Source organism: Sinocyclocheilus rhinocerous, unplaced genomic scaffold (genome assembly GCF_001515625.1).
Source record: "Sinocyclocheilus rhinocerous isolate Xijiao unplaced genomic scaffold, SAMN03320098_v1.1 scaffold469, whole genome shotgun sequence".
Classification (NCBI taxonomy): Eukaryota; Metazoa; Chordata; class Actinopteri; order Cypriniformes; family Cyprinidae; genus Sinocyclocheilus; species Sinocyclocheilus rhinocerous.
This window is the reverse complement of record NW_015636034.1, coordinates 299,532-314,221: the sequence shown is the minus strand read 5'-3', so window position 1 is coordinate 314,221 and position 14,690 is coordinate 299,532. Positions and strand designations below refer to the sequence as shown.

The 14,690-nt window shown below is 37.2% G+C and overlaps 1 protein-coding gene across 1 annotated transcript in view; it reads right to left on the bottom strand.

Annotated features, from left to right (window-relative positions):
• LOC107747587 (serologically defined colon cancer antigen 8 homolog) overlaps positions 1 to 14,690 on the bottom strand; it is a 31,240-nt gene that overhangs the window by 7,444 nt on the left and 9,106 nt on the right. Inside the window, exons 2-3 of the mRNA XM_016562183.1 lie at positions 12,831 to 12,939; positions 9,384 to 9,515 (exon numbers count right to left, since the gene is read on the bottom strand). Of these exons, the coding sequence (XP_016417669.1) occupies positions 9,384 to 9,515; positions 12,831 to 12,939 (241 nt within the window). The remainder of the gene's footprint in view (positions 1 to 9,383; positions 9,516 to 12,830; positions 12,940 to 14,690) is intronic.

The following is a 14,690-nucleotide window of genomic DNA, read 5'->3' as shown; positions in this document are numbered from 1 at the left end:
ATATCATGAGGTTCTCAAACTGAGGACCACTGGTGGTCCATGATGGATTTCAAGTGGTCTGTCAGCTAATTGGTTAAATAAAAATTAAAAAAAAGACTTAAATAGAACTATTATAATTGAAAAAAAAACAAACAAAAAAAACATTATCATTGAAAAGTTTGAGGTTGGTAAGATTCATGTTTTTGAAAAACAAAAGTTTCTTATGCTCACCAAGGCTGCATTTATTTGATCAACAATACAGTAAAAACTGTAATATTTTGAAATAATAATAAAAAAAATTATATTTGAATATATTTTAAAATGTACATTTCTGTGATGTCAGCTGAATTTTCAGCATCAATACTCCAATCTTCAGTGTCATGTGATCCTTCAGAAATCATTCTAATATGCTGATTTACCCACTCAAAAAACATCAAAAAAGTTTTTTGTAACTTTATAAATGACTTCAATACGTCCTTGCTGAATAAAATGAGGGCACTTTTAACTGGGTTACCATTATTTTATTATGAAGTGCGTTTGTCTGTCTCACTTCAGCAACATAAATCACAGTTATGTGTAAGTGTCACTGGCTATAAGGAGCTATCTAGTTCATTCCAATGAAATATCAAAGACCAAAACAACAGTCTAGTTATGGATTGGCATCTCAAGACAGGATTGGTTAAAGAACCACATTGAATTAGACCCTCAAATGAAATATAGGAGGTAATAAGGCAATTCCTGCTTTACTCCACTCCTCAAACACAAATACTTTAGCTCTTTACTTTGCTTTAACTTAGCTCTACATGTGAATCTGAATTATTGGATATTTGTGAGTAAAAAAATTATTATAATAAAAATACATATTTTTATGGATTAAAAACGTTTTTTTTGTGTGAATTATCTGCAGGTGATGCGCTGCTCTGTGAGTTAGTATAATAAACAGTGCGAGAGTGTAATAAGGCAATTCCTGCTTTACTCCACTCCTCAAACACAAATACTTTAGCTCTTTACTTTGCTTTAACTTAGCTCTACATGTGAATCTGAATTATTGGATATTTGTGAGTAAAAAAATTATTATAATAAAAATACATATTTTTATGGATTAAAAACTGTTTTTTTTGTGTGAATTATCTGCAGGTGATGCGCTGCTCTGTGAGTTAGTATAATAAACAGTGCGAGTGCGCGAGTGGCCTGCAGTGCTGCCACCTGTACAGCGAGTCTGGATGCTGATGGACTGAAGTTCCTCCGCTCATGTGGCCTGCTGTGGCCTCAGGGTATGTGATTTTCATGAGCGATGTTCAGTGCTTAGCATCTGTTTAGCATTGGCCAAATGAATTGGCAAGAAGCAGAGAATACTCTCAGCTCTTGCGAATACACAAAACAAATACCCCCCACCCCCAAATTAAATAAACAGGTGACATACAGACTGAAAAATGTGGTGTAGCAGACAAAATAAAAAATTTATAAATCTACATTAAATGAACGTAAAAAATCATTTTAGTGATAAATTATTTAAATTTCATGTATGAAATAAACATTGATCTCCCATAAAACATTGATCTTTTTTTAGAATATTCTAATGAGAACAGGGCTCACCATAACAGCAACAATAGCAGTTACTTAGTACAGCATATCAGAACAAATGAGGCAGGTTTAGTTCCTTCAATGCACAAACAAACCAATAGAAAAAGATCTCAACAAATGGAACGACAAATCACTAAATCCGGTGAATTTACGGGGCTCCCATCAGCAGCATGCTGCGGATAGTGGCGGGAACGGGTATGCGAGGCTTGGAGGAAGGATAAGCGGTATAGTATATATGCAATCTGTCTTGGCTTGCCTAGTTAAAACAGGCCTGCCAGCGGCTCCTCACTCCTCTGCCAGGGCCAGACACAGCTCGACTGACCGCAGGCCTTAACCTGTTAGACTAGCCAATCTCTATTGTTGCACATGATCTCTGCTTCATCTATCTGTGATTTTTACTTAGAGGACTGAGTTTAGACCACATGTAGATATGACTTCGTCCGTACAAACATCACACAATGTTATTGACGTCAGTAAAAAGTTTTGATCTACTAGGCTACATGCTACAACTACAATCTGCTGTTAAGTGATGCACACATTTACATTAGGCTATACAACATATGTGATGTCAGGTCTCTATAAAGTTTGTTACCACCATCAGCTTTTACTGCACATACAGCCTGTGAAAGGAGCTAAGTGAGCACTATTTGATGTTATAAATGAGGTCTTAGCACTGGATAGGGAGCGCTTGGATGCACCACGTAGCGTTTTACAGTTTGCATGCCTTGGGATGTGCCCAGCACCCGCGTAAGCAGGAGCAGTAGAGCCACCGCACCACAAGGCTCTGTCAGCAGGCCACGGAGCTGTTGCCCCCGGCAGTGTGGGCCAGCTGGCCCACGAAGGGTAGAGAAAAGAGGGAAATTAGGGTGGAGAGGCTCCCTGCTGCCCCCTAGCTGCATAATGAAGAGTGGGAGTGTGCGTGATGTTACAGCATGACTTTTAATGTTAAGAACCACCTGGCATCAGTTTCAGTTTTTGACTGAGCAATCACTTACTGATGATAATCAACAAATCTATAATCACTGAGCCCAGAAAGTTATGTATGCTTCTGAAAATGCAAAAACACTAAGAAAGCGCCGTAAAAAGGCATTGTATATTTAATTTTTTTGAATTAATTTTTCAGTCGTTTTACCTGTATTTTGAAATATGCTTAGTGCATAATGTATAGTGGTGTGTTTTAGGGTTGGAGAATGTCTGTAAACTTAACAGAAACTGTCAGGACATGTGTTTCTACTATTTTTTTCTTCTTACAGTGAATCACGCTAGGATTAGTTTGACGTTATTACTGTACACTATCAATCAAAAGTTAAATATTTTTATTATTATTTTTTTTTTAATAATACTGTTATCCAGCATTCATTGATCAGAAATCCACAGTAAAGACATTTATAATGTTACAAAAAATTCCATTTCAAATAAATGCTGTTCCTTTTAACTTTTAATCACAGATTCCTGAACAAAATAATCAGCAAAATATTAAGCAGCACACCTGTATGCAATATTGCTTATAATAAGAACTGTTTCTTGAGCATCAAATCTGCATATTGAAAATGATTTCTGAAAGATCATGTAACATTAAAGTCTGGAGTAAAAATGAGCTTTGCCACCACAGGAACAAATTAAATGTATATATTTTAATATATATTAAAATAGAAACCGGTTCTTTTACATTGCAATAATATTTCACAACATTACTGTTTTTATTGTATTTTAATCAATTAAATGAACATAAGAGACCTCTTCAAAAACATGAAAAAAATGTTACGGACCTAAAATTTTCAATGGTAGTGTATGATGAGGATGATTAGCAAGATAAAAGAGAGATTAAATAATATCCTGATATACTTAATGCATTTGATCCCAATCACCAATTTCTGACACTTATCAAATCACAAAGGTTAACTAGACTTATATATTATCTGAAGTAAATGTAAGTGGTGATTTAACATCGTAATTCTAGCAAACGTACATTTTTTTTGTTAAATTTTTTTAAACACTTCTGTGAGATTTCTCTTCAGCTGCTTTGACATCTTTCTCTCTTCTGACTGCTGTAATCCATCTCTCTCAAATGGGAAAGAAAAAATAATGTTTGCTATAGTCTCCCGTGCACCTTCAACTTGACCCTGCTAAATTTCCGAACACAAAAATGTCCATAGCTCAGCTCTCCTCAACAAGCAACACCATTTGAGACAGCATTCGTGTCTGTAGCATCGAGGTTTGCATTACATGTTGGAAGTTTAATATTTAGGTTAGAGGTTTTGAAAAAAACAAAAAAAAAAACTATTACATTTTAGAATATACAGCGCAACAACATCAAACATAAACAACTTAAGCTAATCTAGTCCACATAAAGTATTGCAATCATTAGCCTATTGTCTGCCAGCAAAGTTCAGATTTAATAGTTGTAATAAGTCATGCCACTTGAAGCACAATTATTATAAGCAAGACTCTCGTTTGATTTGAAGAAGAGAAGTCCAAATAACTCTGACCTCTTTTCAAAAGCTTTTGTTCCAAGCAGACTGGTAGAAAAAACACTAAAAGATACATCTGACCCAGAAAAGACAGCGACCAGCATGCGGATGCTAAAGAAACAGTGACAAGCATCATCCACATTACGCATGCCATCTCCTTCACTCCTTGCCAACTTCATTTGCAAGTGAAAAGTTTACTAAGCTTTCTTGCTTTCGGGAAAAGTGGCATAGCTTTTTTTCTCACACACACACACTAAATGCACGTTTGTGTGTAAGTGAAGGATGGGGTGTGTAGCGGGGGAGAGTGGCAGGGAACCAGATGAAGCAGCCCTCGCCCAAGGCCCAGCCGTCTCCCCGGCAGCAGCGCGGCTGTTCTCGGCCCCCAGTGCAGGCGGACATTTGTTCCATTGCACCATCTCCTCCAGCCTTTTCAGCAGCGCTCCAGCTACCGCTACACATGGCTCTCCATCCACGCTCCCCTCCGCGCACATCCACACGCCGCTACCATCTTTCTTTATGCCGCCATATGGCTGACAGAAGCCTGTAGATTTAGGCACACATCTGCGTATACGCTACAACACTCCTTTAAGGAACAGGAGCGTGTTTGCGTCTGTCTGTGTGTGTTGGTGACAGGGAGTGATAATTGGTAAAGACGCTCATTGGCAGATGTGTGTTTGCGGGGCTGAGCGGAGAGGAGAGAACGTTTGAGGAGCTTGTGTGAGCGGGGATTCGGAGCAGATGAAATTTTGGACAAATAATCAAATATCAAGCTGGGTTTTGTTTCTAGACAGCCTAAAATGATTCTCTATCAGGGTAGTTGATAAACATTTTTATTCAACATTGAGACTTGATTTAAATGTACAAGTGGATATTTTAGATGCCTTCAATTAACTTTATCTTCACTCGTTCCTATACGTGGTTCTGCAGTGACATACATTTTAAAAAGCACAAGAGCATGTCTCTTAAGTAATACAAGGGCGTAAAAGCAGCATGCATAATAATTATAAAAGAATTAACAAAATGCTCATCGGAGTATAGCATGCCACACAGCAGGACATGTAATTTTCCTAAAAAGCTTTTCATGTTAAATACCTATTAATGCTTTCTGAAATTCATTTAGCCAGGTTATGCATTATATTATGCTTTTTCCATTCAGTCTTCCCACAATGAAATTCACAACGAATTTCTATGACTTTTCCAAAAGCTTTCCAGTAATTTGTGAACAAAGGATAAAGATTTTAAAAAACTGTTTTGATTGACTAATTCAGTAATGAATCGTTCCGACTGATTTGTGAACCGGTCTGATAGATTCATTGAAAAGAAACAAAATATTGATTCGGTAGCATTTTATCACAGTTTTACTCGATAAGAGCAATTCTGGCTTATGTTTTTTGTCTCAGCATAACTACAAAAATGTGTATCCGTTATAGAAATGTTCATTATTTCCAAGCTCAGAAATCAATAAAAAAAAAAATCCTGCTATTTAAAAGTTTTCCCATGTACAGGGGAAAGCTGCATATTTAAAAAAATTTGTCATGCCCAAATGCATCAGCTTTCAAAGGACAGACAGTTTCAAAGTAATTACAATACTAATACATGTTGCAGTCTATATGAATAGTAATAACAACATTAATACTATATTTAATACCTAAGACATACCAGAGTCTGGTTCAAATATCTTATTAGGTGCATTCAATAATTTGAACTTATAAAATAAAGTTTTAAGATAAAAGTATATTGAATATGTCTGGCGCTAACAGTACAAAAATTCTATCCTCATTTCAATTCAAATGTAATTCATTTCTATATTAGAAATTACAAGGACAGCATTCCTACATTATTTAGAAAATCTCTAATTACGTGAATCATTAACACAATGTACATATTTTTGTTACTTGACCTTAAAGAGAGTATTTGCCCTCTTAACTGTGCATTAATGAGACAATATGAAATCAGTCAGGAATATAAAAAAACAAACAAACAAAAAAACACTGATTACTACATCCCAAAGTGGCTTTTACCATGCTAATGTCAATCATCTTACACATCAGTAAAACGATGCCCAGAATGCATTTACGAAAATAGGATTGATATGCATATGTATTATTGATGTTCTCTATAAAGCCGAGGCTATTACGCACAATCTTTGGCCAACACACCAAGCCTTTCATATATCACTGGCCCTAATCTCTAGGCAGAAAATATGCGAATACCACGTGGAAAATAAATAAATAACTTGCAGGAATGAAACATTGTGTGCCGAAAACCCCTGTGTTGCTTGGCGTTGGCTCGAATGGTAAAAATAAATCAAGCTGATTTTCCAAATGTTTCATGTGTGCCACGCTGTTGCAGCTCTTCGCAGCACAGATTGCGCGCCCGATCAAGAATATCTGAGGTGGGGCCCCGGCTATTTGCATGTACGCCGGAGCCATTTGCACCAACTTATTAACGCGTACACCTTAACCCACGGGCGGTGGGGTGAAGTGCCCTACAGAGCAGAGACACCCGGGGCACTGAAGACGCGGGAGGGACCAGACCTCTCAGTCTCTTACTCAGAGCCGAGGGCTGAAGTTTGGCTCCGGCACCTTCTGTCTTACATACCAACAGCAGGAGAAATGTGTATTTCAGCGTCGCAATAAACAAAGCATGTAGACAGCGAGAGAGAGGAATGGTGCGATGCGGTAAACTCTCACAAATGGATTTTTCTCTATTTTGGCCAGCACACGAAATCATGCACATTCTAACTTTCGCTTTGTATTGAATTCTTCTATAAAGATTAGCTAGAACATATTAAATCCATTATGAATAGTTCATAAAAAGCACAACGAAAAAGATTATCGCGAAAATCCTCTCTAGCGTGTACATAATTCAAATAAAAATGTCTCTTCTATGGTAAACGCAACTATAAATATTTCACACGTATAGATTCTCCCTTATCGCTCCATCTCACCTCTGAGCTCGGTCTGTGAGCTCTTGTGAGAAATGTTGCGTAATTGCAAAGGTGACGAACCATTTTAACAGCTCCAGTTATGTGAGGAAAGCTCACTTACATGCCCACACGGCACAACCATCTAAAAACAACATCCTTTTCATTACGGGCAGCAGTGGAAACGTAACTTTTCTTTGTATCTGCTTCTCTCTGGTTCGAGGAGGTGGATATTCGCTAATATGTAAAGTTGTGGAGGAAACAGAAGGATGTTGTGCACCCAACAGAAGCTCGGTTCAAGCTGGAGGTACTGTGGATACACCCACACTCACTCACTCGCCCACATGCTGGATCGGGCGGTGTGCCAGACGCCCCTCAACCCTACACTCAGTGGCCACATGTGCCCCTGCCTGAAACACACACACACGCGGTCTGAAGTGATACGAGCGCAATGCTCACATGTATCGGATATAAAAAACCCACTATCTGATTCCAAATAATACAGACATATTGAGAGGTTAATCAATCTAATCAATGGCTTCTTGAATTAAGAAGCATTTTAGTCTGACAAAATGTATTTCCTGAAGAACAACATACACTACTGTTCAAAAGTTTGAGGTCAGTAAGGTTTTTTTGTTGAAACAAAGTAATACTTTTATTCAAGGAGGATGCAATAAATTGATCAAATGTGACCGTAAAAACATTTAAAATGTTACAAAATATCAAATGTTTATCAATCCTGAAAATAACTGATAATAATAAGAGATGTTTCTTGAGCAGCAAATCAGTATATAGAAGCTAGCGTTCTGCAAGTGAACGTCACTTTATTGTGCCATACCAAAGAGGTCCATAATCACTTTTACGGACTTTTAAATTAAACGTTCCCTCCTGCCCAACTCAATCCGAGCAACTGAGTCCTTAGCCATCTTCAAGAATCGGTTAAAAACACATCTCTTCCATCTTTATTTGACCCTCTAACTCTAGCACTCTCTATTCTAATTCTATTATTTATAAAAAATAAAAAAAATCATGTCCCTTTTAGACTTCTATAGCTTTTCTAATCTTTTTGTATTCTATCTGTTTTCTTTTTATTTATTATACAATTAACAAAAGCCTCTAACACTAGCTTGCTATATTCTTTTTCTATTCTATCTGTTTTCTTTTTATTTACATTTTCTCATTTTGCAGACGCTTTTATCCAAAGCGACTTACAATTGGGGAATACATAATGCGATTCTTCTTAAAGAGGCAAACAGACACAAGAAGTGCTTTGTAATACCAAGTTTTAGGCATTGTTCAAATAAGTACAAGCTAGAAAGGGAAGGAATAAATAAAGAGAAAGACAAAGTTTTTTGTTTTGTTTTATTTAAGATGAAGTCAAGTAGCGTTGAAAGAGATGAGCTTTCAGCTGTCGCTTGAAAATTGTCAGGGATTCAGCATTTCGGATAGGGGTGGGAAGATCATTCCACCAGCCAGGAATGGTGAACGAGAATATTCTGGAAAGTGATTTTGAGCCTCTCTGTTATATAATAATAAATAAAATAAAAAACCTTACTACGTGTACTGTGTTAAGCTAACTGAGACTTGTTATAGCACTTGCATATCATTGCTCTTTTGTTGATTTTGATTGCTTCTATTGTCCTCATTTTTAAATCGCTTTGGATAAAAGCGTCGGCTAAATGACTAAATAAATAATATTAGAATGATTTCTGAAGGATCATGTGACACTGAAGACTGGAGTAAGGATGCAGAAAATTCAGCTTTGTCATCACAGTAATAAATTACATTTTAAAATATATCCAAATAAAAAAAACAGTTATTTTAAATTGTAAATTGTTAATGTATTTTTGATCAAATTAATGTTGATCAAATTATGCCTTTGTGGGCATAAGAGACTTTAAAAAACATTAAAAATAATCTATATATAAATCTTACAAACCCTACAAAAAGTTTTGTTACAAACCTTACAAAGAGCTTTGTTAATTATTTGTACACTTGTTCATTGACCTTGATCTAGTTTGACATTCTTTTTCATGACTGAATCTTTTCAAGATTCATTAAGGAAGCAAAACCCTGATATTTTTTTCATGAAATCTCATATTTACAAACCTAAACAAATGTATTACATTTCACCACATGTGAAATTACCAATCCAAATTGGATTTGTGTGCAGGGTGAACAAAGCCTGAATTCTACAATGCATTTTAAAACACTTCTAAATCAATTCTTAACTGAAACTCTGTGAATCCTAAGTGAAATTGACTCACTGTCACCCCAAAGATTCACACCCCAAATTGTTGTTGGTTTTAGCTTTAGTCCATCATTATGCAAATGTGATGTCGTGGTGTGATACACTAAACAAGCTCCTATAGGGAGTGTACATGTGATGCAGGACTTGAGGTCAGTGCTGCAGGTGTGCGTACCTCTGCTTCATGCGCTGGTGCATCCTCCCGTGTTGCACACACTGCTCTTCCATCTCTTCACAACGACCTCGCAGTTTCTCAGCGCTCTCCTGCAGGTGCTCTTTCTCCAGAGACAACTGCTCCATCTCCGCTCTATACACACACATACATGCTTAAGTTTTATAATCCACCTTTCGATAGTGTTAAATAAAGACACTTTAACTATAATAATGACTAATAACTCTTGCTTGGTCTGATAATAAATCATTTAGACCTACCAAAGCAGCCTACATAGCATAAACAAAACAGCATATTTTACTAAAACAGATACACAATATGTAAGTACTGGCAGTTATGAGCTGATCTAATATTTTTTAATATGATAAATTTATTATTTCCTCACATATGTAAATGCAGCATGTGTGAAGGCCTGTCAGGAAGCAGCATAAACCATTTGTTGTCTTTGTATGTTTTAGGGTATATACAGGAATCATGGAGTTAAATTTAATACCTTTTAAGACCTTTTTTAAGACTCTTTCCATACATTTTAAGACCTCATCGCCACTCCAAGTTTTAACCAGTTACATCGGTGACACTTTAACTTACATTTACTATATATTGATTGTAAGATCAGGTAAGAAGTAGCACAATTACCATGTCCCAAATATAAAAATTTTATTTATGCAAAGTAACAAGTAGAAAAAAAGAAAAATGCACAAAGAACTTGTCTGGAGATTTTTCCATCTACAGATTTTTCCGACTTTCGCTTCTCTGTGAATTAAGGGTGCACACTATTGCTGAAAAACACAATCACTACTTAGCATGTAAAAAACACGGTGACATTAATGTCTAAATTGATTTATCAACTTTTAATACTTTTTAAGACCCCGCGGAGACCCTGTGTTTGTTTTTCCACTTTTGTCTCTCAACAGAGAGTAGAGAGAAGGAGGGTTGGGATCACTGGATGGGTCACAGCCGGATCTGAACTTGCATTAACCACTATGCCATGGCTCCAGCGACAGTTATTTAGGCAGAGACGAAAGTGTGGCTCTTTCTTTAACAAGACTACACTCTCATTGCACCAGTAACACCTGAGCACTCTGCCATCAGGTAAAGCCCTGCCAAGTCAACTCAACTCCATTAGCACTGTAAACACCCTGCTCTCCGAAAGTTAAAGAGCCTACACGGAAGACATCAGCTCCAAAAAGCGGATCTTTGATTTAATGTGTAAACTTGTTTAATGTGCTCATATAAGTCAACAGACATCGTAATAGGTTGTGTTTGATCAAACTGTTAAAGATACAAGTAATTCAATACACCACCACAACTCGCTTGTATGTGCTGCATCAGACACGAGAGCAACATTCATCCGAGTCTTATGCAGAATGAACCTTGTCACCAGCGTGCTGCGTGCTCATCTGCCTATAGGTTTAAAACACAACACTGAACAGAAGGCCACACTGTCACCGGATATAAAACAACAGGACAGGGAGATCAGTAGAAGGAAATAAATCCTGTAATAAATAATATAATAAAGTGTGTGATATACACAGTCCATACACCATTCCTTTTCATGGATGTTCACATGACTCTGTTTTAAATATCTGTTCCAAGGGAGTTATTTTTACCAAAAACAAAAAAATTTCGTTAATTGAAAAAAAAAAAAATAAATTAAAAAAAAATATCAAGATTTCAAAAATAATTACAATTTAAATTTAATAATGTAAAATTTAAAATTGAACTAAAAATACATTTTCATCACTCTAAACCTAACTAAAATAATAAAAATACGGCCCAAAAATTGTTTTATTAGAAATGGTTTATTAAAAAAAGTTTGACTTTCACAAACCTGCCTGCATTAAAAATGTAAATGCTACTAGATAGCAATAATACTAGAATGTCAGTAGTTAACAATTAACATGCACCTGAACTTATTTATTATTTTTTAACATCAACATTTTAGGTTACATTTACTATAAATGTATATGGGAAAAAAGTGCATATTTTTGGTCACTATTTCTTTTTCTACATTTTAAAATCTTACTGTCTTTATAAATAATTAAGATAATAAAATAAATTTACCTTGCATCAATATTTTATGATAATTTATTTATTTATTCATTTTTTGGCAAGTAGCCCTGTAATAAATGCAATAATGTATAGTTACAAAATATTATCGCGAAATAAACCCTGACAGGAGGCAATGTGAACATTATACCTTGTGTCGACTACCCATCGTTTATTTTAAGCTTTTATGTTGATTTCATTCACCTTGTTTGCAGAAGTTATGCAAATACAGCTTTCTTCACCTTTTGTGCTTCACTTAAATAGTACTGTGGCATGACATATATTTTTAAAGACGCAAATATTCCATCCCAGCCAATATAAGGTCATAAAAACTGCATGTGTGATAGTTCTAAAAGTAAGAGAAATTAAAAAGTAAAGCATATCAGATTGCCTGGCATTGTCAAAGATCCATGTGCGTGATTTTATCTGTCCACAGCAATACTAAAAACGCAGAAAATACAGTACGGTCACTAATACGTGGAGATGATTCACCGCATCCATCTTCCTCAGAGGTCTTCTTGAGTTCAGCGTGCGGGCGGAAGGGGGAGGGCGAGCAGCAGTGGCCTGTACCTTCCCAAGCTGGGCTGACTGACCATGGCAGATTGCAAGCTGCGATGTGAGTAATGCGCTTTACACTGTTTTAACAGCTGACTACCCCAGAGGCCTGAGGTGAGAGGCACATGTGATGGGCAGAGAGCAAAGCCTGCGAGGAGGACAGGCTGGCGTGTGCCAGGGTACAGTGACAGCTCCCTTACTGGGGCACAGACTAGAGCAGTATGGCACGGAAAGGATGCCACGCTCTGGATAACACACCGCGAGTGGCTCCGCGCTGAATGTCGGACTCCGCGAAGATACACAATTCACAAAGCATCAACAAGATCAAACAGTTGAGAAGACGATGTCAAGCAATCTGCATTTCAAACATGGAAACTCGATTTCCACTGATCTCACTGCAAGTTACAGTGAGCACTATGTTTAGTTCAGCTGTAGATATGCTAGACGTCAGAGTAATGAGCAAAGAAGCTCTGATATTTGAAACAGCACATACTGGTCTCAAGACAGCCAGGGTTCCCACATCTTTTGACCAAAGAATTTCCACTTATTTGTGCTGACTACTTCATTCGTTAGTGAACTTTGTCAGTCATGATTCACAAATAGCAATTTATAGTCGATTAAATATTTCACAGCTGAGCAAAACAAAAACAAGCAAGACTAACAATTTTAAACCTTGCAAATTTGCCATTTCCAGGTTTTCCATAACCATACAAACCTTGATCACAAGTGTAAATGTAGGTCTAATACCTGGCATGAACTTGATTGGGTTCAGTTTTTTAATTGTGTTTGAGTTTGTAATGAATGAAAAAATGAATACGGTATACATGATCTGAAAGTGCTTTGTACCTTCTGCTCTGGGCCAGTTCCTCCAGCTTAGCCCCGAGCATCTGACACTCCTCCTTCAGTTTCCCGATCAGGCTGTTCTGAGCACTCAGAAGAGCATCTGTTTCTCTGACTGTGAACAGATAAAGCTTTGACTCATTAACACTGCAAACACACAGATGTGCTAAAATATAGAAGACAGGTAGAGCAACACAAAGCAACAAACAAACAAATAATGTTCTTCCTGGGCCCAAAAGTTTGGGGTCATGTGTCAAAATCTGAAATTGAGATTTGAGATGATTCAAAGAGGTGATCTTGTGTTTTAATAGAGGAACATCTGACCATGTGTACAAAGAGTCATATGACCACTGTCACACATTTTTTTATTTTATTATTGACTTAAAATATAATAGTGCAGAACCAGACATTTATTATTGATTTTACATCATAACGTTTCTTTGTTTGAAGATGTTAAAAAAAAAACTGTTTATTTCCAGATTTAAATGGGATTTAAAATTCTAGATTTTCAGGGATTTGGTCAGGAATCCCACTTTATATTTTGTGTATATAGGCTATACATTGAGCTATTCTGTAAAAAGAAAGAGCAAAGGAGAAGCAGACAGAATGCAGGAATGTAGTGGCAATGTGTATTGTAGTATTAATTAAATGTAGTTTTCATGAAGTTCAAAAAGTTCAGAAGCTGTTGAAAAGTTCACTAAAAGAATCCTACTGCGTCGCTGCGCTTTGAAACTAGCTGGGCATGTGCCGGCCACAGAGAAAACACCACACACAAACCAGGATAAAAGAAACAAACTGGACTCTAAACAAACGGGGCAGAGTTAAAAAAAAAGAAAAGTGGTATCATCTAGAGGCGATTCTGTCTTAACTACTAAAATCAATCCGTTTAGAGTTAGAGAGACAGGACAGAAATAATTAGCTATCGAGAGTGGCCATTATATGCTTAGAAAGGGAAGTGGTCTGCGGTATTAAAGGACTAATTCCATAAGCCCAGAGAGCTTCCTGCTGAGCCTCTGATGCCATTTCTCTTTAGACAACATGTGTGCCGTGCAGCCTCGCCAGAAAGAAGCCCTTTGTTTTCTCTGCGCTTTGTTCTGGCAATCAGCATGCCTCAAGTTTCTGGAAACATAGGTAAATAAACTAAACTCGCCCATCCAGATGGTGCAACAGATGTGAGAGCAGCACTCTGAAATCAGCAGACAGTGGGCAGCTCTGCCCGCCTCCCCCCCATTTTTAAACGCTAACTAATACGTAGCGCCGAAGCTCTGGAGCGCCGAGCATCTGCTCCCTTCGGCCAGCCAAAGGTTACAGGTGTTCCTGATGCCGTCCCGCACAGTGTGGCTCATGCACGAAGCATTAACACATGTTAGACTGCACCCCATAAACACAATCAAGCCTAGAAAAAAAAACACTGAACTAGGGCTGTGCAATTAATCGAAAAACTGTTTCGATTTTGATTTTGGCCTCCAACGATTATGAAAATACAATAATCGAGATAAAACGATTATTGCGCCCCATTCCGCTCCCTTTCCAGCGCTGCGCTTTCATTCCTCCATAAAAGCCCAATTTCACGTGCAAATCAGTAAAATCATGTAACGTGACTTTTGCAAAATGAGACGTGCTTGATTTATAGAAGTATATGTATTCATGTTTTTAAAAGCGTGAAAGAGAACTTGCGCTGTTCCTCAGGAAGATATATGCGCTCAGAGATGGAGAAGAACACGGACATGGAAAGTCATCTTTTAGCTCAAGGTGTGCGCCTAAACGGTCAAATGCACGAAAAAATATGTCAAAATGCGGCGCTTAGTGATTTTTCATGTATACCTTCGTCGGGAATGTAATAAATGAACGTAAAGAGTTGAGAAT